Source organism: Cyprinodon tularosa, unplaced genomic scaffold (genome assembly GCF_016077235.1).
Source record: "Cyprinodon tularosa strain WSP-4 unplaced genomic scaffold, ASM1607723v1 ctg495, whole genome shotgun sequence".
Lineage (NCBI taxonomy): Eukaryota > Metazoa > Chordata > Actinopteri > Cyprinodontiformes > Cyprinodontidae > Cyprinodon > Cyprinodon tularosa.
In genome coordinates, this window is record NW_024039224.1 from 221522 (window position 1) to 246338 (window position 24817).

The following is a 24817-nucleotide window of genomic DNA, read 5'->3' on the forward strand; positions in this document are numbered from 1 at the left end:
GATTTTTCAGACTTTCACAGGATTCCCAGGTCTCATTGGAAGTGATCTACCCTCAATCAGCTAATCAGTAAAAGTGCTGTGCTCTTAGCCAAATGACTTTTACGGTACATTCACATTGGTGGAGGCTGCCGGCTATAGCAATCAGTTGATTCACCTGTTCAGCCAATCATTGGTGGGTAATTTTGAACAACAAGACCAGAAAATGCACATATGTTTACTATTTTTTTGTGCATCCCACCTCTCTGACTTCTGTTCTGCGCCCGCTCTGCAACATGTTCCGTCTCCTTAAGGTCTGGAAGCTATTATATACAAATAATAACTCCACTATACTGTAACCCAACATAAGCGTAATATTCTATCCCTTTACCTTTTTTTAGTCTTTGATCGGAACCTAAGTTTTTGAATCCTGAATGACCCCATCAAGGTTTTGTTTCACAGATATAAAGTTGTATACGAATGAATGCTGCAGCCTCTTTGATGCAAATGGTCACCTACTGCTTTTATGTGCTGGAAGGCATTCAAGGTGGAGGATGCACTGGCTCACACACATTTGTTCTAAATAGGTCCATTTATTTTTCTTAAAGAACACACCGACACCTCATTTTCCATCAGATTCTGTATACATAAATCAAAACGCAGTGAAAAAGGGGTGCTTTTTTCTGTTTCATAGGGAGGAGGTTACATTAGTTTCCATCAGTTTTGTTTTATCTCTGGTTAATGTATATTCTAGGCAGCTGTCTCTCACAATTAAATAGTCTATTTACAACAAATGTTTTTTATAGGGGACAGTCATGAACCATGCATGAGCAGTGGGTGTTTTTTTTATCAGATTAAGGAAGGTTAGGGACTGGGAGAGGGCTGCTTTAGAGCACTGGGGAAAAGCCGTTGCCCACGCGTTGCGCTGCTGCTCTGTTAACCCGCAACCTCCCCACCTCCCTCCAAGTTCTTCTGTTGTCTCAGGAACACAAAGGCTATTTTCAGGCAGCCAATCCAGAGTAGTGAGGGAGACTGCAACCCCGCATGCCCCTAAAAGCCTTCATGACTTTTTAATTGGTGGCTCAGGGGCTCTACGTCCGGTGGTTTTGAGAGTGGACCTCGCTGCTGGTGCAGCGCACCACGAAGGGATCAAATCCCCCCCACCTGAATCGCAGGCCTGTCAAAGCAGTCAGGCATGGAGGCAGCGGATGGGTGGCATCTGAAGGTGAGAAAGGAAGAACGAACGACAGACCTGGCAGAAGAAAATAGCAGTTTGTGGTTTTAGATTGGTGGGGAGGAGTGGGGAGCAAGAAGCAAATGTTTTTTGAGAAAGGAAGAATGAATATGAAACTGCTGAAAGAAGGAAAAGGGCTGCACCAAAATAGTAAGAAAGAGTTTATTCAGTGGAGTTGGAAGAAAAAAATCTGGTGTGAGTGTGTGTGAATGAGAAAGAGTGGTTGTGTTTGTGTGTATACGCTACTGAACATTTGGAAGTGATGGATTGTTACAGCATACCAAACAGAGTGGGAAAGGTGGGTGGTGGATTTTATTGGAGCGCTGGAAAGGTTTTGTGATGAATAATAGTCGTGAGTGAATTGGTCATTGTCAGAACCCTCCAGAGCCTATTGAATCAGCGGGGCCAGGGTTTTACAATGAGCTTCAGCCATGAAGATCATCCTGTTGGGCCGTAATAGATGGAAAGTGAGTTGATGGAGGCAGGGGGTGCAATGCACGAGGCCAACTCTTACCAGTAGAGCGGCATTTGTCGGCGGAGAATAGGGCCGCCTGAGAGACCCATGCACCGCCCACGCTCTGTGGAGAGATCAGAGAGCAATATGGATGCATCTGATGATCACAGGTACAGGCACACACACAATGAGCAGTGTCAGCATGATTACAAGGGTTGCAAGCTGGCTAATGATGACCTGTTGACCCATCACTAATGATCCCCTCAATTCAGCTGGGGACATGTTGGGCTTTGATCTCTCTGTCGTTAGAAGGCTGTGGAGTGCATGCGTGTTTCTTTAATCTGATGAAGACCTAAAATCTACATGGAGAGATGTGAGCACATATGCAAATATGCAACTATATGTATGCATCCTCTATTGCAGATTAAGCTTTCTTAGCAGAAAAATAAGCCAATATGTATATGCAGTGAAGGTACAGATGGTTGGGACTTTATAGAAAAACACAGTGCCTCCCAAAAGTACTGATACCCTCACTTCTCAGTATATCAGTTGTAATTTGTCATAGAGTAAAATTTTCCATATACCACCATAGCAGAGCTAAGAAAACAGCCGTATGGCTTTAACAGGCATCAATCTGTGTCATATTGTTCACCGCTAGAAGCGCTGCAGAGCATGGAGTTGATTGAGGGGTTGCTAGGTAGCAAAGTACGATAACAATCTAAGAGATCTGCTAACAGCAGGGAGAGTTTCTGTCGCTGTTGTAATTCTAGCAACTTACTCAGTTTCTGCAGCAGAAAGTATTTATTTGAATAGATCTGAGGTATTTCTTTTCATACTTTAATTCTTCAGCCCAACTGCTTATCCAACAGTATAGTGCACCAACAACTCCAAAGTTAACTGGAAACAAAGCTATTTTAATTTTTAACATCAGACATGAGGTCAAGTTGCAAAATAGAACCTTACTTCAATGTAAAAGTGTACTTCCTCAAACCCAAATAATTTTGGTGTATTTATAGTGTTAATAGAATCAATTTAAAACATTTATTTTTGATAAGGACGTAAGGTGAAAGTTTGTATATTCCTTTTTATTTCCATTTTAATGAGCTGCGGTTTGCACGGCCAGAATTGATGTACATTCTTCTGCTCTTTTTCCACATTGTCATACCGTCTTATTCCTATATTGTGTGATTTGTGGAACAGAGTGATTTAGTTTGATTACAGCCTTGATTTGAAGCCTTGTACTCCTGGTGGTAAAAAAAAAAAAAAAAGCTGCCAGCAAATATATAAAAGACCAGTGGTGGGAAAAAACAAAACAAAGTAAACACATTTTTTAAATACAGGAGAATCCTTACATAGTATGATACCATTTATTTTTTAATATCATCCAGGACTTCTTCAGTGTATTATATTGGAGGCAACATTCCACAAACATTTAACAGAAAAATCAGAGAGGTATTGTATGCTTTTGTGTTGCACACACTTATTCTTTAAGACTTAATAGAGTTCAGTGCAGATAATTGTCCCAAGCTCTGATTAGTAAATACTATCCACCTGTGTGTAGTCTGAATGAATACAGCTCTTCAGTTAAGGCAGAGTGGATTGTTATGGAACAAACAGTGGGATTTTGTCATGAAACAATATTTCAATCTTTGGACATCACACACAGCACTTTCCAGTCCATCACAGCAAAATAGAACTCTTTGGCTGCAGTTTTTACAAAGACAACTTCAACTTTCATTATCTGGGAGCTGCTCGGTATTACTTTGTGGTTTCTACTGAGCACTAACAAATAACCCCTCTCAAAAAAAAAAAAAAAAAATCACAGGGCTGACAGCATAGTAAAAGAAGAAGGAAAAATTGAAAATCGATTATTTAAGATGTACTCCATCAGGTCTAACTGAAGCCCCGTCTAGACGAAGCCTGGTTTGGTACAAGACATACTTCTTGATCAGACAGGGGGTCCCATCCAGATGAAGGCGTCACATAGCTGCTCCCAGATTAGATAAGTTTAATGCTGCCCCCCACGGCACCCGCATCTCGCTACCCCCTATCCGCCTAGCTGGCTGCAAACTACCTCGTTTGTGCAAGCAAGTCAAGTTAAACCTCACCACCTTAACATGCATCAGGCACAACTGACAATAACAGCAGACTTCAAAGTTTTGTCGTGTTTTACAATCTTTTTCATAAATGATTCAATTTACTCTGAATGTAATACTCAAGCACTTTGCTTCTCTGTTTTCTGTCTAGTCAAATGCCTCTTTCCTCTCTTCTGTTCATTATTTACACCCTTATTCTTATGTCTTCTTAACTTCTGTGGCAGATTTATGTTCCATGCACTATGGTGGCATATGTATTACAAAAGCTGAAGTACTTTGACACTCAAAGTTATCTGTGCAGCTTTGTGGGTGTTACCTGAGGTCGTGCTGATTTGCAAACAAGAACAGTCAACGTCAACAGTCAGTTGTTTAAATAATGATCATTATACAGAGATGCAAGCCAGAATTTTTTTTTCAATTCCTATACTTAAAAAATATATGACATCATGTGTTATGTCTCTTTCACCTCACAGTTGAACACTTCTTTATCTAAATCATTACACAAATCCCAATAAACTAGTACTGTCTCAAAAATCCCCAGAGTAATGTTCAAGCTTAAATATGTTATTTACTTAATACTGTACAAGACTAATAATAGATCAAATTGATTACTTACAATATCCACAATCATAATCCACTGTATTATATGTGTATTAAAGCATATTACTTACCATTGCACACTAAGTTAAAGTGCTTCCAATAAAAATCTAAAGTGCCTAAGGCATTTCAAAGCTGAAGCCAATCTGTGAACAGTATCTGCTCAGTGTCTCACTAATGGGACTGATGTAAATATGTTAGTTTGAGAATCGTCTCCAATTTATTGCAGCTCACAGTGTGGATGAAGATTATCCAGGGATTACGATGTCTGGGGGAAAAAAAAGCCATTTGATGTGTATTTATGTATGGCTTATAAATACTGTAATGTGGAATTAGGTTCTATCATGACTAGAAAAAAAAATGTAAAAAAAAAAAAGAATTTTTCACTCCTACATCCCCGCATTTGGCTCTACTTTACGTTTTAATTTAGTGATACTCATCCCCCAAATGTTGAAATTTAACAGACGTTTATGATGCAAATCGCAGGCTATAACTCTATGTGGTGTGGAGGGCCGCATTAAGCCTTCAAATCGCTCATGCTTTTTCTCGGGTGCCAGTAGTTTTATGCCATATCTGCTTGATCGTCCACACTCATTTAAATGTGCGATTGCAGCCATACAGTCAATCCCACTGCTTTGTAGGTCCTCAGAGGCGGGGAAAGTTCAGAGAATTACCAGCATGATTTTTTTTTTTTCTTTTGAAACGGTGTGTTAGTTAGAATAGTGGTGGGAACATTTCAATAACACAGCAGGAGAAAAGTGGAAAAAAAGGGCTCTCTGAATACATTAACCGGATGGGACATGGTGATTAAATTTTTATTTATGTAAGTTTTACAATAATCTCTAGGATATACATTACATTGTACAAAGACTCAAATAGCTGTGAAGATAGGTTTAGATAGGAGTTCTTAATACTTTGCTTACCTTACATTACTCTGCATATGAAATGGAAGTGCAAGGTTAATGATCTCAACTTTCAATTTCAATTAAATTCAGTTTATTTATATAGCGCCAATTCACAACACAAGTCATCTCAAGGCACTTTACAGTTCAACTTTGACTGAGACATAGTGGATTTAACTTTTTACTCTTTCCTATTATCCAAAGAGGGAGAAAATAACCTATTCAACATCAGTGTATTCACTTTGTGCGTGATGTTTGGAGTTTAACCTTAAGAACAAAATCAGAAAAACATCATTAGACTCAAATATCAGACAGCATTCTGTACAAAAGATGAGGTTGTATCTTTGAGCCCCCCCGCACCAGGAAAAAAGACGTGGAATGCACATTTTTTTATGCAGTAGTGCAGTAATGAGCCTTAGAGAACATTTTAACTTATTTAGTTCTTAGATTGAAAACAAAGTTTGTATCGGATGCTAGTCTTGAACCCACAAACCTTATTTCAGCCTCCGTTGTTCCTCTGCCTTTTTACATAGACCCTCCCAGGATGCATATTTTGTCATCCGTTGAATTAAAACTATGTCAGAGTTTTTTTCACAATATTTTATATGAATTAATGGTTTGTGCCCAGTTTAAGTTTTAAATAAGACATAATTTAATAATTTAGTCAGGTAAACAGAAAGTTTTCATTACGCTAAATTATAACAAGTAGGTAAATAAACATCTATCTCTATAATAACACTTAGTTTAATAGGTGGGTATAATAAAAGTAGGTATAATATTTTATACCTACTTGCTTTTATTAATGTAACAATAGAGCAACTGCACTTATATGTGCCTTTGAAGCGAGGTCTAGGCTGTATTTATGTGACACATGCTGTGAGTACTATTGACTTGGCTGTGTTGTTGTACAAGGCAGCTTAATATTTGCCGATCAAAGTGACGCAATACTTACATGTTGAAATATAGGCTACTTTTGGTAATAATGAGATGAACAGATGACAGGCTTCTTAAAAAGAGAGATGGGGGTAAAGTATACAGAGAATTTGATTGTGGGCGTATAACAAGTATATAATCAAATTTAAAGGAGAAATATTCCATTTTGTTATCTTAAATTGAGTACTTACCTAATCAGAGAGGGATAGGAGAAATACACATCTTTCATCTTCTTATGTGGTCTGTCAGCATTAGCATCTAATCATTATTCAGTATTTTCACTCTCAGCATGCATAATTTTATGATATTCACATAGGGCGTTATTATGCTCAGCCACTTTTAACAAGTCATGTTTCTTGCTCTAAAGCATCTTAAAGGATCATGTGAAGAGAGTCAAACAATTAGAATCTCTGAATAAAAATTCTTTTTCTAATGTTTATCCACGCTGTGAGCTTCTCACATAGATGCTGTTACTTTGTCCAATTATTCAGGTGAGGAATGTGTTGTGAATACATGTTAGAGCGGCCAAATAGCACAATTAAATAATTCTGGGGGATTTGGATCTTTGTCTGCCTGCTGGGTTAGACTGCCTCCTTGAGTGATTCCTGGAGTATTTCTGTCCTTCTTCAGTGATACGCTTCACAGATGTGGAAGCCGTGAAAAACAAAGTGTGGAGGCCTGAAAGAGGTGAGTTGTGTGACCTGGAAAGTGGCTGGCGGCTTTTGTGGCTCCGCCTGAAGCTGTCACAAATCTCCACAGAGCAGGACTTTTTTTTACTCCTGCAGGGATGATGGAGGAAAATAGAGGATGTAGGCCTATCCTTAGTGCACTGGAGAGGGTCAGCAATATGACAAGGCTTTTTCTGTCAGTTCTTAGACTCCAGAGGTCTCAATTAGGAGCTTGGACTGGGTGCTCCTTAGTCCTTCTCTCTTTGCAAAGGTGATGATCCTGCTACTCTTCAGAACACAGTGATGAAGAGAGAAGAAAACTAACCACCCCACCACACTTTCATTTACTCCTAGTCTTATATCACATTTATTGTATCTTTTTTTTTTACCAGTGGAATAAAGAGTTTACAAATTAAATTTGAATGAGTTATAATTTTATAATATCCACAACATTTTAATTTATACTTTAAAGTCTGTCTTACAAGAATTGGGGTAGTAAAATAAAGCACTGAAAGATCTTTGTTTAATGAGTCACATAGCATAGAATTAGACCATGTTGCTTTTAAATTATTGCCTTCATCTCTGTGTGGTCTCTCAGCCCGTGTTGACACAGGACAGGATAAGTCTTACCAACATAAGGCACATTAGAAGGTATTTTTCTTTAGTTCTGCAATTAACAAACATATTTTGCTCCAAAACAATTTCAGACATGGAAACTGTTGACTTTCTAACTTTAATATGGCTAGAAATTCCACACAATTATAATGCATTTAATCTTTAGAACAGATAATTGACACCATTAGGCATCAGTATTCAAAAAGATAAACCAGACTTCCGAAGGTCCAAATTGTATGAATCTCTTGCAAGCAAGTCATATTTTTAGGCTGTTGCCTTTTTAGTACATATAAATGTATTCCTATAAATCTAAGATGCTGTAAATTAACCAATGATAGTATTCTTTTAGCGGTACTACAATACTGTAAGACTTTTTTAATATTGGTCTTTTGCTCAGACATATAAACTTGGAGCACATTGAAAACATGCATGTGGTGATTTATCGTCCTGATTATGGAGCTCTCTAAGCTGATGTTCTAACACTGATTCCCCGATGCACCTGCCTGAGCTCAGGAATGCTGGCTCCCCTTCCCTCTGTTGTCCAGGGGATTCGTCCCTGTTTAGGGAACTCTGACCAAAACAAAAATGGATTGAGGGCAGGAGAAAGATTCGAGTTTGCTCCAAAAAAAACAATGACAAGCAACAACCTGCACTTGAAATCGGGCGTCTTCATTATAACCGGTTGAATGTCGGTCGAGGCCTGTGTATGTCTACTTTACATACATAATTTTGTAAATAGTATTTTATTAGTCTGTGTAGAATTATATCTTGGCCTAACTTGCCGCAGTCCCAATCCAGCGTAATGACGGTCTCTCTACAGTCACTAGTTGTCAGCTCTGCGCTGCCGTAGAGCAACAGATGTCTGCCTCCACAAATATGAACTTACTATTATGTAATTATAAAATAGCAATTCCTAAGGCAAGGCTAACATAAAAATTGAGACATTCAGTTCATAGGTGTTAATAAATGACATCCATGTGGATGATTTTTACTATAAAAGTCTGTAAAGCCCTGTAATTATTCCACACTCTACCTTTAACATTTAAAATTAAAGATACAAAAAACAGTTAAAAACTCAGTTAAATGATGCATAAACACAAAAGCATACATGAAATGTATTTAAAATTTCAAAGCAGAAAGATTTTACATGACAACATAAATACTGATAAGTGTAAACAATTGAAGCTAATGTACGTTAGATGTATGTATGTTAGATTTTTGTGCAGCTCTAGAGCTTATTGGTGGTCTCATGTTTTAAGTAAAATCAATTATAAATTTATTTTTTCAACTTTATTCCCATTGTGGGACAAAAAAAGGGATTTTCTGTTCTAATCTCTTCTTTTATTTGTGCATTATACTGTAAAAAGTGGCAAATGTTTAATCAAAATTGGAATACCAAGATGATATCAGAAAAAAAATGATGCTTTACATCTAACTTTATCCCAGTGGTCTGTTATGAGTAATAGAACTTTGTGAGATCCCAAAAAATGAAGCTGAATCATAAAATTATATGATAAAGGGTATCTGTCTACTACAAACCAGGTAAATAAAACATTCCTAACACTGATTGCTGTTCATGCCTGAGCCAGGCGGAAGGAAGGGGGAATGACAAGCAGGCCGTGTAAATGTAATGAAAGGAGGTGATAATTCTTTTTTTCTCTGTCAGCTGCTCTGTGCCATTAGCATTTACTGCCAGCCCCTGCCACTCAACGTTTGGCAGCCATGCACTCTGACACACTGATAAGAATCACAATCACCAGCTTTTCCACATGCATACATTATAGTGGCAGGCACCATGATACCTCGCACTTAGCAGAACACTATTAGCATGCCAGCGGCATCGCTCTCATTCAGAGGTTCAAAGAGATCAGTTGGTGAGGAAAGCAGGGATGGGACATGGCATTTTTAATCCATGCATTTTGCCTGAGAATATTTTGTATGTCTTAAACACGCACAAACACACTAAGCTGAAAATGCACTCAAAATGTGGGACAAGAAGAACAAGTAGAACCCAGGTTTCGCTAACGTCAAGAGGACTCCAAATAAATACAACTCTATTTATATGTTAATGATGGGAGGGGAAGGAGACACACTTTCTGTTTGGAGCAATGAGCAATTAAATCAGGACCTGTCTAATAGCTACATCTTCACAGAGCTGCCCACAGGTCCCAGGATGGACAGGCAACACAGCTTCACAGGTGCATCTGATTATCTCCATCTCAGCGCGCGTGAAATAAAGTTTCCCCCACCATACCATCCACTAATTAGGATCTAATTATCTAGCCTGTTGTAAACAATCACAGCAGATGGCATTACGCACAGTATTAACTCTAATGACCCAGGGCCCTGTGGAATTCACATTTCAATGCGTTTGTTTATTTTATTTATTACATTACGCTTTGTCCTACTTTCCAAATTCACTTAGGCCAATTTCCAAATATATCAAGCACTAAGAAAAAGCTGGACGGTGTTCCTCTTATCCAGGTTTTCTTTCTTTATTATTGCAATTTCTCTGCTTTGTCTTTGTTTCTGTTTTTGATATAAATGAGAACCCAGGCTTACTTTAATACACAGAGACTTCCTTCCTGTTGAAAAGATAAAAGAGGAAAGTTAGAATGTACACTTTACCCTCCATCTGTCTCGCCTGGGAAATAACACCATCACTAAATCAAGTTGGAAGCCTGGGCCATTTCTTTTAGTGTGCAACCCCATAAGTGCTCTCCAAGCTTCCACATCCCTAACAATTTAATACAGCTTTGTCCTTAAAAACTCAGGAATTACCCAGTCTGTCTCTGGCAAGAATATGTTCACAGCTCACTGCAGCTCTGAGACATAAATCTTATTTGTGTGCCACAAAGTCTGACAAGAACCCTGCTTTATCTTCCACAAAGCTACTCTGTGACTACTCCTTGATGATTAAAGACATAACTTTCTCACATCTCGCCTCAGTTGTTCAGCTGGGGTTTCGCCACTGCTCGTCGGACAAGGCTGAGCCGGCTAGAGACTGGATGCTGCAGAGGGCGTGTAATGGTGGCTCTGGGTGTGCGAGGTCTCATTAATTGAGGCTGGGCCTAGTGCCTGTGCTGCTCTCCGAGCTGTGCTCTCTGCCAGAAGCTGGACTTGCTAATTAGGCTCCTGGAAATCACAGACAAGTCCCTGGGTACTCTGTACAATACACTGTTAGTGCCGGGGAGAATGAGAGAGCAGGACTAGGGAATTGATGGTACAGTGTCAAAAGAAGTACAAAAAGACTGAATAAAATCAAGAGACCTCTTGGCAGAGAGCAAAGATAGAAAGGACATGGTGATTGAATGCGTGAGAAGGGATGACAACTGTTGAAAGGGTAAGGATAGAGTAAATAAAAATTACTGTATCGGAACAGATCATGGTCGCCAAATAAGACAGACTGCCACAACATGCACAAAGGAAACTGTTATTTAAGTGGAAGAAACTGAAAGGAGAAATCAAAATGGAGAGAAAAAGATTCTGTCAAAAGTAGGATCATTTCAGACAAGCGGAGCACAGAGGTATAGTGATATCTTCTTAAAGGCGAAGTGAGGCTGCAAAGGATTCCACAGATAAGGGATGTGTGTGTGTTTGAGTTTGTGTGGGGCTGTGAATTTGTCTGTGCTATACGCTGTGTGTCCAGATAATTCAATCTGCTGCCGATTGACCGGCCTCCCGCTCCGTCTTCACTCCTAATTAAATCTCCATTTGTTGGCTGGATGCTAAAGTACTGCTTCTAATTGTGCTGCCACAGGCCCTTGCAGACACGCAGGCACACCTAAGCATGCGCCAATCCCAGTCCCAAGGCGAGTGCAATCCGAGATACGTCACTGCGGTACATTACACCTCCATTAATCTCATCAATTACACATCAATTAACCCTTGGCAATTCACTAAATGCAACTGGGATTCAGGCTTTTTCATCGACTGGGACCTGAGGACTTTTTCTGCAACATCAAAGCAGACAGAGCATCAAAAAAAAAAAAAATTTAACAAACTAACAAGAAAATCTATTTTTTTTTCTTAATATTTTCCTCTGAATAATCAGTTTAACTACATATGGATTTATATGGCCATTGTAGCAACAATAATTATCCTAAAGATTTTAAATTTAGATAGAACCAACATGATTTATCTGGACATCAATTGTTGTTGTTTGTAGTCAGGGTTATAGGTTCATCAGGAATCCCATAAATCCTTCTTCTCCCCAGTAATTTGCTCCTCTTTCCGGGAAATCCCAAAGCATTCCAAGGAAAAAAATACAAACCTGAGGCCTAATATATAAATGTGTGTATGCACAAAATCTTGAATGTTTGAAATACAAAACTGAGTTGTACTGAAAGGGTATGTATTAATCCACAAATGACCCATGTAATCTATCTAATGGGGACTTGCATTCTCCTTGAAAACAAAAAGTTTTCATAACAGTATATCAGTTCCTAACAGGTCTAGAGTAATTATTTTTAAGGTGGACAAAGTGTTGACAATCACACGCATGTCAGTAAGTAACTGTTATTTTTGGAACAGTTAAAGTCTGGACACTGCTTGGGGGCAATACCAACTGTAGAATTCAGAGTGAGCATGTGTTCAGTGATCCTACTGATCCAGTGGCACATAATATAGGATGACTTATTATTTTAGTTAGCTAAGGCCATCATCTTGGATCTGGTCATGGCATTACAAGTCAATGGAACCCAAACGACTCCCCATTCCTAAGGGGTGGACACATTCTTCAGGTTAAATTTGCATGTCTTCTAAGCCAAAACGAAGCTTTGTTTTGGTCCGCTCTATAAAGCCTCGAACTCAACACTAATTCTGACATTTTGAGCTGAAAAAGCTTCCTGGACCGGAAATGAAATGTCTTCAAACTTGGAAACTTAAGTCCAGTGGATTGTTTTTAAAAACTTTTGGGATGGACCAAAACCCATGCATTCATACACGTGAACCTTTTGTGCAATGCACATTTCACAACTTCTCTCTTCTACCAACTTTGAAGACTGAAGCTTTTGTTTGAGTGCCATAGTCTCTCCATCAAGTCTTTGTTTGGCTTCAGGGTTAGCTTCCAGTTAGTTTCCAAGAAATGTCCTAAAGAAAACTTTAAATTAGGCATTCAGTTTTGATGATCCCTTTTGATGCAGACAAGCAGCCACAATATCTGGAGATGGAGATTTTCGCTTTATCTCAAAAGCAGTGTGCAGCCACCCTGTGGAGAAAGCTAATTTCGGCTGCTTATTTCCAGGATCTTGTTATTTATACAATGAATCTTGCAATTTCCAATGTAAGGCCCTAATCTCTTTATCCATCTACTACCTCACCTAACCATGATTTGTGAGAAGGACATCTACATGCTTGAAGGAGGGATCAGTTACTTCACAGAAACATCACCTCAGACTCAAGTTTTGGCTTTAACCTTTGACTATTCAGATGTATAATTAAATTAACGGTGTGCAGGTATCAGCATAACCACATCATCGGTAAAAGATCATTGCCTTTTGCAAATAATGTTTAGATCCCATTGATAAACAAAACTATTGACAAGGGTTAGCCCTGGCAGAGTCCAATCTACCCTACATATAAGCTGGAATTTGTGCTCATAATGCGAACAGAGCTCTTGCTTTCATTATACAATGATGATTTAGAGGCTGTAAATACAGGAAGGAGAACTGGCTGGGACACATTGAACTGTGATGGACAGAGGGTCTCATTCAGCATGCAGATGCAGATCCATGAGCCATTTCTATAAATGAATGTAGAAGTACGCAGAGGCTCTCCATCTCTTCTACCTGTCTTTAGGCCTGTTTGGCTTCCACTGTAATGGGTCCTTTCACCTTGCTGCCGGTTGTTGGAGGACACCCCTCCCTTTCTTTTCATTTCTCTTTTTCCACAACTCTTCCTTGTATCACCCCGCCTCCTCAGTGTTTCGTGAGTTCTGTTGATTTCAACCATTTCACCATGCATTTTTCACACCATCTGTTTCACTGTCCCTGTTCTTGCCCTCTCTAACTTCCTCTGTACGCTCTTTTTTAATTCTTTCATTCATATTAGCATCCTTCGAGATGCGCCTTGGAGATGGACTGTAAATAGCTACCTGCTGTCATGGAGACAAAAAAAAATGTCACGCTTGCTTGTGTTTGACCTGCCTTTCAGAGTTTGCTTTGGTTATACAAGATATGTTAACATCTTGGGTGTTTTGTTAATATGTTTGTTTTAAGGGTTCAGTTTCTTTGCCTGAATGTTCGAGTTTAAACTTGTAAAGCAGCAAATTAATAGCAGAGAAAAATTTACAATCCAAGTGTGTGTAGATGTATTGTTTGTATTCCCAAGGGAAGCATTACTTTAGACTAGTTGCTTTCTGGGTGCTTACATAGAAACCTTTTAGGCCATTATACTTTCACTGGACTATTACTAGGCCAAGGTCACTGCCGTGACAGCTGCATAACCCCTATCAGAAAGGATTGCTATGACCCATGTCACATGTTAAAGACCAATTTCAGAGGCTAAATGATACTACTACATTTACCTGGATGACATTGTCCCCTGTCAGCTAGATTGGACTGACATAATGATACAGGGGCGTTATGTTTATGTGTGTGTATACTAAAGAAAATGCAGAAGAGAAAGACAATTTAAATAATCATATCAAATGAAAGTTGGAGAATGTAAGTGATCTCAAGATTTAATTGTTACTTTGAACTGTTACTTCACTATTTCAGTTGTACAGTACACTGACAAGTGCCATCTAGGATGTGGTTACAAAGGCTCAAACACAGGTAGCAGAGGTTTAAACAGAGGAAGGAACAAGAAGCTCCCCACTGTTGCTGTAGAGCTGGGGTTAGGAGGTGAAGCACAAATAAAACAGGAGAAATAATACAAGACAAAAGCTGAATGTGAACACAGTCTGTGTGATTGCATGCCAGCATGGTGCAACAGGGAGCACAATGGGCTTTGGTATATAAAGCTGCCCCAATGCCTGTGGTCTTTGTCTCATAGCCATTAAAATTCTGTACATGCAGCAGGGGACCCGACTGGAGTCATGCCACCATTCAACCTCAGCTGTCAGGTTAGAATAAGGTGTTTTTATATCTGTGGTGAATGGGCTGTGGTGGTGCAGATTGGCTGCGGAGGGCAGCTGCTCTGCACAGCAGCCACATTAAAAAGCCCTCCTGGTCCTTCTATTGCCAGTTTTTGGTGTTCTCGTGATCTGTCGGTTCGTTTGGCTTTTATCTGCAGTCATAGTGCTGGAGGAGTTTAAGTCAAGAGGGACTTCCCCTTTTGCGTTCCATCTGGATATTCAGCCTTTCAGTGGGCATTCATCTACCCTCCAAACCAATGCCTTTTCCTTTTCTGCTCAGCTTTTTTTTTCAAGACACTGATATTAATTTTCTGTTTAGACTCAATTTTGTCTTTTTTGGGGAAAAATTCTAGCTTTACCTTTAAAGAATGCAGCTGAAAATGCATGACAAGATCAATGTCTCCTCTAGGTAGGAACCCTACTGCTGTTCAGTTGGATTATATAAAATTCCTTGTTTAAAAAAACAGAAAGGTATATGGAATACACCTTATAGAGGATGTCTGTAAAGGTAAAAAAAAAACTGCTCCTCCAACTTTTGGATTACTCAGCAAATGTGGCTGGTGATCAGAGTTGTTCAGTTTCACACTTGATGTACTATGATCTGTGATCATTGGGTGACTGATGCAACATACCTAAATATTATGAGATCACACTGACAGAAATATGTTATTATGGACGTTACTGTTAAGAGATTCAAAGTTAGATATTTTCCCAGTATTGCTAGGAACTTATAGAAATGTTTTCTTTTTTTACTGAGGTGTCTCTGCTGCTCATTCAAGATGTGAGACTTCAGAAATTTACAAGAAGTTGAAATTACTGAAGTAGAATTGCTGCTTTATCCAAGAAGAGTCTAATATATATATATCAAAATGCTTTAGTGCTGCATGATGGCTTATCTGGTAGCAATGTTGCCTTAAATTCAAACGATTCAGGTACTCTGACTTCCCCTCACAGTCTAAGAACATGGTTGTTAGGTGGGAAAGTATATTTATACTGCCTCAAGGTCTCTGTGTACATAACACTTTGTCCTGTGTGTCCTATTGCCACCCTGCAATGGACTTTTCACCTGCCTAGGGTGCATTTTGTTTCTCCCCTAAAGACCATTAGAGATGGTCACAGCTGCCTCCAGATGGATGGATGGATGGATTTGTTGACTTTGTTGAACCAAACTTAAACTTTTGTTTCAACTGCAGAGCTGCTGAACCGCTCTTTCTCTCAAAAACTGCTTTTGTTCAAATTTAGTTCTGTTTATTTATGTAGTGCTAACTCACAACACCTCATCTCAAGGCACTTTACACTAAAAATGTTTAAGTCAAATCATGCAAACTGATTTTAAATCATGCACAAATATCATAGTATCTTGATTTTTTCTGTTATTATTACAATGCACAAGGAATTATTAGACATTTCAGCAGGACACTAAATATGCTATTTACTCTGTATGCATCTCACAGAATGCTTAAATGTTTTGTCTTTCTAGGGTCTCTAAAGATGGGATAGTTTTACCAATTAAAAAGCAAAAAAGTAGCATTTTATATGTTGCTGAAATTTTCAGCAAGGAATTGTGAAAAATCTTGCTTTTGTCTGTTGACGTAGTACAAAGAAGACCAATGCGCCACTATACATAGTGACGGCTGCAATATCTGTTTATACTGCACTCCACTGTATTTAATTTTAGAGCTTTCTACAGTTGCATGAAATCCATGCATTTAAAAGTTCACATAAATAAGCAAAAATAGTCATGCATTTTTACGACCTTGACATATGCACCCAAACAGCATATTTTTACATATATACATTCCTTATCCATGGCTGAGACTTGCAAAGACAAATAATCCTGCCACTGCCATCAAATGCAGAGTCTACAGCAGGAACAAACCCTGTGAGTATCAAAAATACAATGATAAAGCAGGATTGGGGCATGGTAAGAGTTTCTTCACTGGTAACGCATTAGTTTAGAGAGACCAGTGAGCAGACGGCTTTGGCGCTGTCTTGTTTCAGCAGTGAGTATGGTTGATGGCCTGTGGTCACTTAAGCGCTCAAAGCCTCAAAGAAAACAAAACACTTGACTTTGTTGTTTCTCTCAGGACATTTTTTTCTGGGGTTCCATGGCTCAGAATTGGGTTTTGATTCTGTGTTTTTTTAAATGCTAAACATTGATTTTCTGCCCTCTCTGAAATACTTGTTCTTGTATTTCAAATCCTATACTACACTCTGAATGTAAAAACCAGTCACAAATATCAAACAGAAGCACTGTCCAGAGACTTATAATCAGATTTTTGTTTTAATTGGTCATTTGATAAAGAAAGGAATGTGATCATATGAATAGCACAGGTAACCACAGAGGAGATTAGAGCGTGCTTGGTTCCCTGTTCCACAGTCTGACATCACTAAGTCGGCATTATGTAGATTCCTCGTCTCAGGAGACTGATGTGTGTCTGTGGTATTGGCTTTGCACGTCCGGCTACCTAATGGTAGATTGTTGATACAGTTGCTAAGTGCACACAGTCGCTGGGCCCTCTGATTCAGTCTTGTTGCCCGTGTGTGTTTGTCCAGACAAAAGGGGAGTGTTTGGGAATCGTGTGTGTATCAGGTCCAAATGCATTTAGTGCTGGATGGAATTACAGCATAGCTGCCACTCCAGCGGTTTGTGTGCAGAGAAAAAAAAATAAGAAGGGATGGCTCCCTTATTAGGGTTCAGCCAAGGATCAGTTTGAAGTGCCTTTTAGGTTTTATGGTGTTTGTTTTTGAGTCCTTGCTAGGGTGATAGACGGGGCAAGATGAGCCAGGGAGGGGAGGATTGTTGCCAAACAACAAATAGAAACTGCTTGGTAAAACAGTTATGCTATAGTTATTTATACCTTTTTTATACCCCTTTAAAGGGGAGCATGTTACAGACAAATAATGTAAGTGAGTGGAGTGTGTGTTATATGTTTGCCTTCTGCTCACATGACCGCCTTTATTGGAAAACAGAGATCCACATTTATTATTTTACTTATGATTTGAATCAGATTCCATTCTCTGTGTTCCCTTCCCTGCTCTATGGGAATACCTTTACATTAACTTTGCTCCACCGCACCACGGTCAGCTTCCACTATCATAGATCATGCATTTTAACTCTGGGGGATGGAGAGTTAAAGAGGTACACCATTGACCAGCCATGACAGTGAGGTAGCTGCTGTACCACACTTTGAACCATGCATGCTTCAGGCCCTCGTGGCTTGCTGCAACTATTAATATAGACTTTAATTAGCCCGGCACAAACACTGGTGCAATTGGCTCAGTGTCGCCCATGGCTGGTGAGGCAGACAGATCAATAGGTCTGATCATGCCTTTTTCATCAGCTCAAATGAAAGTACTTTGTCTCTAAACTCAGCTCAGACTTTTGCAGAGCACCTTAAAGTTTTTTTTTTATATTAATTTATTTTGTGTATGTGGCTGTGCTGGCTGTGTGCAGCGTTGCAGATGGGGCTTGTATAATCTGGCTGCATTAGGGAACTATAAAGATAAATGAAGAGAGGCACAAAGCATAACTCATCCTGTCAGAGAGCAGAGTTTAAGACTAGGAAACCTTGTGTTTTCTAAAGCAACCCCTTCCTCTATCGCCACCTCCCATAGTTTCCTAGTTCCTTACTCTCTCCTCATCTAAATTGCCTGCATTACATTTTTTTAGATTGCTATATTTTTCCTCCATCTGCTTTGTCTATTTCTGCTTCAGTCCTCTCTTCAACTCCATCTTCCTCCCCATCCCCTTTTTAGTAGTTTAGAGGTATGGAAGTGTTCATTTAAACCCTCCTTTCAGCACAAATTGCTCCTCCACCTCTTTGCCAGCACATTTCAATTTGAAAGGGGAAAAAGTATGATGCATTTGCAGTGGCAATTTATTCCATGTGCTTTTTGGCAATATTTTTTGTTGACCTTCAAGTTCATAATAAGCGAAGAAGAAAAATGGAAATGGCTCGTTCTGAGCCCTTATTTCCTGTGAACAGCTAAGGTTTGCTGTGAGTTTTCTCACATGAGTTACAGAATCATAGATTTCTTTTTTTCTTTTAGCAAACAACACCTTTTGCTTCACTTTACATCCCTCTAGTCATATGTTTTGTTTTGTTTTTTTCTCTAATTCTCTTCCAGTAGATGATGTTCCACCATACTTTAAGATGGATCCTCCTCAAACCCAGGTTCACCTGGAGGGAAACCGTCTGGTCCTGACCTGCATGGCAGAGGGTAGCTGGCCTCTCGAGTTTAAATGGATCTACAATGGCAGTGAGCTCACAAGGTTCTCCTTGGAATACAGGTGAGAATATTGCCTTGGGCACTAGAACGGATTCTGTTATCATTGCTGTTATTCAGCAGGAGCCATATCTCACCACATAAAGACATTTTAACAGCGTTTAATTTGAACTACTAGCACAATTGATCATTTTATTCATTTTCAAACTCATTTGCATGGATTTATTCGCCACATATTTGGATGCATATCATCCTTGGAAGCTTGCATAGGGCGTTTAGGGAGTTTCAGATTTATTCTGATTTCTGTCTCACATTGTACTCGGCATCCAGAGATGTGAGGAGATAATGCATCTTTTCACTCCTCTCCTGTTCGGTTTGTCAAAACTATCATGCTGGTAATAGAATACAACACTGCATATTTTTTATCATCATCCCATGCAGTGTGGGTGGGCTTCTTTGCTCTACGAGCCAAAAGACGGTGTTTTACTGACAGGATGGCTCTCTTTGACTTGTTATATTACACGTTTGGAGGCTCTTAACACCGTCATGGAGAGTTCCTCTAACACCAAAGATGTGGCAAGAAGAAGCTTCTGTCTGCACTAACACGGCCTCTCTGTGTGTGTCCCCGCCAGTCACAGTTGTAGTCTGCAGTGAAAGTCACCTTCTATCCAGTTCTAACCTCGTTTTCAGGACTTTATTCATAGTCTGACCAGAGCCTAAGACATGGACAAACAGTCTTAGTTGGCTTGTCTGATTGCTATCGCGGCTATCACACAAGCAGACTCACATAGCATCCGTTAGCTCTTTTTCTCCCTCCCGTACATATTTTGCCCCCTCCCCTCATCTTCATCTCTTTCCTGTCTTCCAACAGCAGTTGGCTGCTCACATGGCTTGCTCTCTAGGTTTGCCTTGCAGGCCAGCCCTCTGCTTATTATTCTTCACCAGCCTTGATCAAAGAAGGGAACTGGAATCCAAATCAGATCCCCCCCCACCCACCCCCAAAAAAATAAACACACACACACACACACTTTTTCAAACCCCACATCCGAATTAACAGAGTTGGTAATTGTCATGGTTTGCACTTCTGTCCTGCTTTAGTTTTTTTCTTTATTATTATATTCACATTTACATAATCAAAAAATGTTTAGTATTAAGTATTAACCTTTCATAAATAAGCAAAAGAAAAAAAAAAAAAAGAAAGAAGGTGATTACATTTTTTTGCCAATAAAAGCTATCGAAACCAACCTGGCTCTCATTTGACAACTGAAATTGCCAAAGGGTTGTCTGTTCAAGGTTGTCCATGGGCAAGACACTTCACCACGTACAGGTGTGGGTGAATAGGTGAATGACTTAATCTATTGTTAAGCATTTTGGTCAAGCCTCCCGCCTTGAAAAAGCACTATAAAGTGCAAAGTACAAACCATTTTCCATCTTGGTGTTTCATTTTTCCCATTACACTGTGCTTCCTTACATTCGGAATAGTTTTACCACTGCATAACCTTAGTGTGGTTTATCTCAAGGTCACAATCTGATAGTCAGACAGCCCGTTTTAGTTTTCTTGGTAGGTAGCAGTATCCATGGTTTGATTCCTTAAAACAACTTACCCAGGTCCTGCAGAAGCACCGCAGCCCAAGAACAAGATCACACTATTTTTTTTTTCTTCTGAAATGCTTTATTAGTTTTACATCAGGTGTAACAGGCTGAAGACCATCTAAAAAGTTTAACTTGTTTCACAGATTTGCCAAAATCTTTGGGATCATCATGAAGCATTATTTTATATTTAGACTCTCCTCTGTGGGTGATCTTTATCAGTGGTGGTTGTGGACTTTCTAATTGATGTCATTTTTGCCCTGTCTCTTTTTCACTGAATCATTAACACCGGACTATGACTGAGGCGAGTAAATCCTGTAGTGCTTTAGATGGTGCCCTCTGTTCTTTTGTGACCTTCTGGGTTGCACGTTTATGCAGCAAATCATTTTAGTGGTAGATTTCTCCACTCCTGGGAAGGTCTTCAACTGTTTTGAGTTTTTATCCATTTCTGGAAAACGGTTGTCATACCTGTAAATTGGAGTCCTTAGAGCTTAAGGAATGGCTCTGTAACACTTTCTTTGACTTTGTGTCTCATCTGAATAAACGTTTGTAGGTCAAAGCATGATGTATTGCTTTATGACATCTTTCAGTCCACTTCATGTTGTCAACAGGTTTTATTAAAGCTATTCTAAATTCAGATTAGTTACTAGTCAGCCAGGATGTGGCTAGTGAAATCAATCTCAGCATTAGTAAAGATTTAATTATAAATAAATTATAAGATAATTATTTTCTTAATGAGAGGATTGCTCACTGTTTAATAAAAGGTCTGGTTTGGTTTAAATAGCTTTTTTCTTAAAAATTAAATAATCTGAACACATTTTTTTGTGTTCCTCTGTTATTTTTTTTCTATTATTAAAAGTAATGAGAGAAAAAAAAAGATCCTTACTTTACATCAAACTCACTTCACATTAAAAAAATAGAAAAAAAATATATTTTACTCAAGTACAAGTACACACACAAGGGAACACAGCAAACATTTACCATGAAACCATGTCAGAAGGGAGACAGAGCTGTGGCTGTCTTAAACACATGACAGGTGGTTGTATGATTTGATTGAAAAGACTGACGATAGTGGATAACTAGGGGGTTTTGTGAATCCCGCCTGTCTGGAACTCAGCTGCGTCTGTCTCTTTTCTGTTGCTTCACCACTACAGTACATCGAGTCACATCCGCAGTTCCTTTCTGTGTTATAGAATATTTGCCTCTTAAGTTACACATCGTTCAAGCTGTATTTTAGTCTAGTTAAATGTCTCAATCAATTTAGCATTCTTAACATGGCTGATAAAAGTCTCAAGATGACAAATGTCTTTTGCTCGTCACGCTGATGATGCTCTGGGTTTTGTCTGCTCATTAGATACCTGATCCAGTCACTAGACCATTCGCATGCTGGCCACTACCGGTGCATCGTCAGGAACCGAGTGGGTGCTATAATGCAATGCAGCACTGAGGTGCAGGTTGCCTGTGAGTGATGTCTTATTTTGATGCTTTCATTCAGATTGTGGCAATGAAGCTGTTCTTGTGAAAGTACAGGATGTGACTGGATTTAATTAAAGGGAAACATCTATAATGATTGTTTTTTTTTTGTTATATTCCTACTTCCCTGTGGTGCACACGTCTTTATTTTTTTTACTCTCTCACTTTCATTTATTTTTCATGTCCGCTAGATATGGGCGGATTTGTGGAGGGCGAGAGATCTCAAACTGTTTCCCAGGGTGAAGGAGCTCTCATCCACGCACCGCGGATACACAGTTTCCCGAGGCCCCAGATAACGTGGTTCAGAGATGGACGCAAGATCCCTTCCAGCAGCCGTATGTAAGTCCACATAGTTTGCTTTTTGTTGGACTGAGCAGAGCTTTTGTGGGTTTGGATGTTATTGAGATAATGGTGAATTTACTAGCTGCTGTGGCAGAATTTCTTTTTTTTAATACCAGGGAGCTCTAAGAAGTTCAATACTTCTTGCTGATTTTCTTCTATTCCCCCTCACACTGTGAACCATGGTTAGCAGAATAGCTGATGAGTGAACGTTGGTGCAAGTCTTGTGTTCGTCACTGAATCACCTCTCAGTTATAAAGTGGGTTATTATACCCCTCCCCCCATTGACTTTGCAGGCAGAGTGATTGAAGGGTAGACATGGATCAGGCAGCAGGGGAACCAATTATACAAAATTCGACAAAAGGCCTCAATTGATGATATGATTGACTGACAGCTCCTTCCCTGGTTGGAGTTGTGAACGGGTAATTGTGTGAGCATGTTTGTGTATGAATCTGTCAGAGGCTAAGTGTATGTCAGGAGTTCAGTGGGTGACTCTACAGTTTATGCCTACTGGATTTCCAACTTTTTAGATATGCAATTTTCCTAAGGCAACACTGTAAAGGAATCACCGGAGATTAATTTGGCCATCTTGACAAATAGAGGTAGGCAGTCCACAAGTCCTTGGAAACCACCTCCTTATTTATTATTCAGTAGCCAGCTGCTCTATGTCATTGCTGTTGTGAAGACTTTTACCCCAAGCTCTTGGCTCTCGCTTGTAGTATAGATCATTGCATGTTTTTCTTTCCTGCGGATTCCAGAGCAAAAGTAAAAGAAAAGGCAAGAGGAGGGAGAAAAGTGGACACAGCCAGTTCACAAATCTTTATCCAATTCTAGAGCTGCTAAGTACACAGTTGGCTTTTACAAGCTGTAAAACCCTGTGACGATGAGAGGCACTGAAAGGACACTCAGCATTTACCGCTTTCTTGCTTGCTTACTGTCAAGCCACATTGATATTCACAGGTGTGTGTCTGTGTAAGTGTGTCTGTGTATTGGTGCTTGTCTGTTTGTGTAAGAGTCTGTTGACTCCGTGAGAGCTGCTGCACCTAATTGTCCCGGAGCGTTTATTCCAATTCGATCAAGCAGATGGTGGCAGATATAAGAAGAGTCTAATCTGGCCACATGCTTAATGTCAACTTTCATTTCAAATGCTTTTTGCAGACACCTTGGCCTGTCAGACTAACCCGAATTTGTTGATGTCTGTAGAAAATATTGTAAAGGTTGTCTTTAAATTTTTTTGATGTGAATTTATGATAATTTATTGAGGTAGCCTTAAAACAGCAAATACCTGGGTGGTTTTGTCAAAATGAATTCAATGCTATTAGCCAGGGGTTTGTTTACTTAAAATAACTTAAATAAAAAGGAAAAAAATAATATACTTCTACTTAAGAACAAAAAGTGGTTAAAAAACTTTACTCATTGTCTACACCCAGACAAAGCCACCTTTTTATCCCCTTAAGACTCTATCTTAATCATTCATCTTTGCAATTTGAAAATGCGATGATGTCATTTCAACTTTCTGTTGAAAAAAACATCATTCTCACTAAAATGCATCCTCTGCAGTAAGCCCATCCCTTATGATTAGGTCTGTGGTATTCAAGGGAACTTGCAGACATTGTAGGATACAAATGCCTGCTCTAAGTCCAGCCACCTCCTGTACACACAAACCCCCAAGTGTGGGATCATTCATTTGAGCAAGAAATGACCAAACCCAGTCAACGGTATAATAGCCTTATTATTAAATTAAATGTTGAAAATTAAATTTCTTTATCCAGCCTGAACTTTAGCTAAATAAAGTCAAATCCATACCGTGCTTAAACTGTGTACAGTATTGACTGGTTCCCCCTTCCTTGTTGATGAGAAATTCAAAATGAGCTTTGCAAAATTTTACTTTAAGAAAAATTTGAGAGGTGTGCAGGCTGCCCCTAATACTTTGCTACCCTGAGTAGTATTAAGGTGCATAACATAACAAAATCACCGCATTAATTCAGTCGGGATAGCGCAAGACAACACTAACGGAGAACTCTGATAACTTTAGGCAAGATGTGACTTATAAGGTGATTAGATAAAATCTTTTCAGATTTAGAGGAAGATTTTCAAGCACTTTGAGAGTCTGTTATACATCTATTTTCCTGATAAACAACGGAGACATATTGGAAAAAAGAACAAATATTAGACAGAGGGTATGGTTTTATTTCAGTTGCACCAACAGTCTGAATCTGACAGTCTCCAAACCGTAATCTTTCAGCTCCCTTCAACAGGGAGATACGATTTTATCTATTTGATTGTTGCAGAAAATTGATATTGAAAATCTATCTTTTCCTGTATGCTCCACTTATTTTCATAAACACATGCACTTGCTTTTAGCAACTGTTTCCTAAAACATTCTGCCGAGCAGAATACTAATACTTAACTCAAGGATGAAATGATTAGAAAAAAAAATTGAAAAAATAAACCAATGGATGTGGTTAGCATTGCTCTGATTAGTTGACCTTTGCCCCCTGTGGTATTTTCAAGGAAAAATTTACATTAGAATATATTCAACTCGATTAAAAAAACAATTTGCAACAAAATAGCGAAACAAATTAAAAACTGGCCATGACGTGTTGTTTTAGAGGTAAAACAAAACATGTTT

At 39.1% G+C, this 24817-nt stretch overlaps 1 protein-coding gene across 4 annotated transcripts in view; it reads left to right on the plus strand.

Moving 5' to 3' along the window:
- sdk2a (sidekick cell adhesion molecule 2a) overlaps window positions 1-24817 on the plus strand; it is a 123486-nt gene that overhangs the window by 50404 nt on the left and 48265 nt on the right. For 2 of the 4 annotated variants that reach the window (XM_038302602.1, XM_038302604.1), the window contains exons 2-4: window positions 18685-18847; window positions 21728-21834; window positions 22038-22185. In XM_038302602.1, the coding sequence (XP_038158530.1) occupies window positions 18685-18847; window positions 21728-21834; window positions 22038-22185 (418 nt within the window). Of the gene's footprint in view, window positions 1-1179; window positions 1202-18684; window positions 18848-21727; window positions 21835-22037; window positions 22186-24817 lie in introns of those variants that run through there. The other 2 variants (XM_038302605.1, XM_038302603.1) reach the window with 2 other exon arrangements.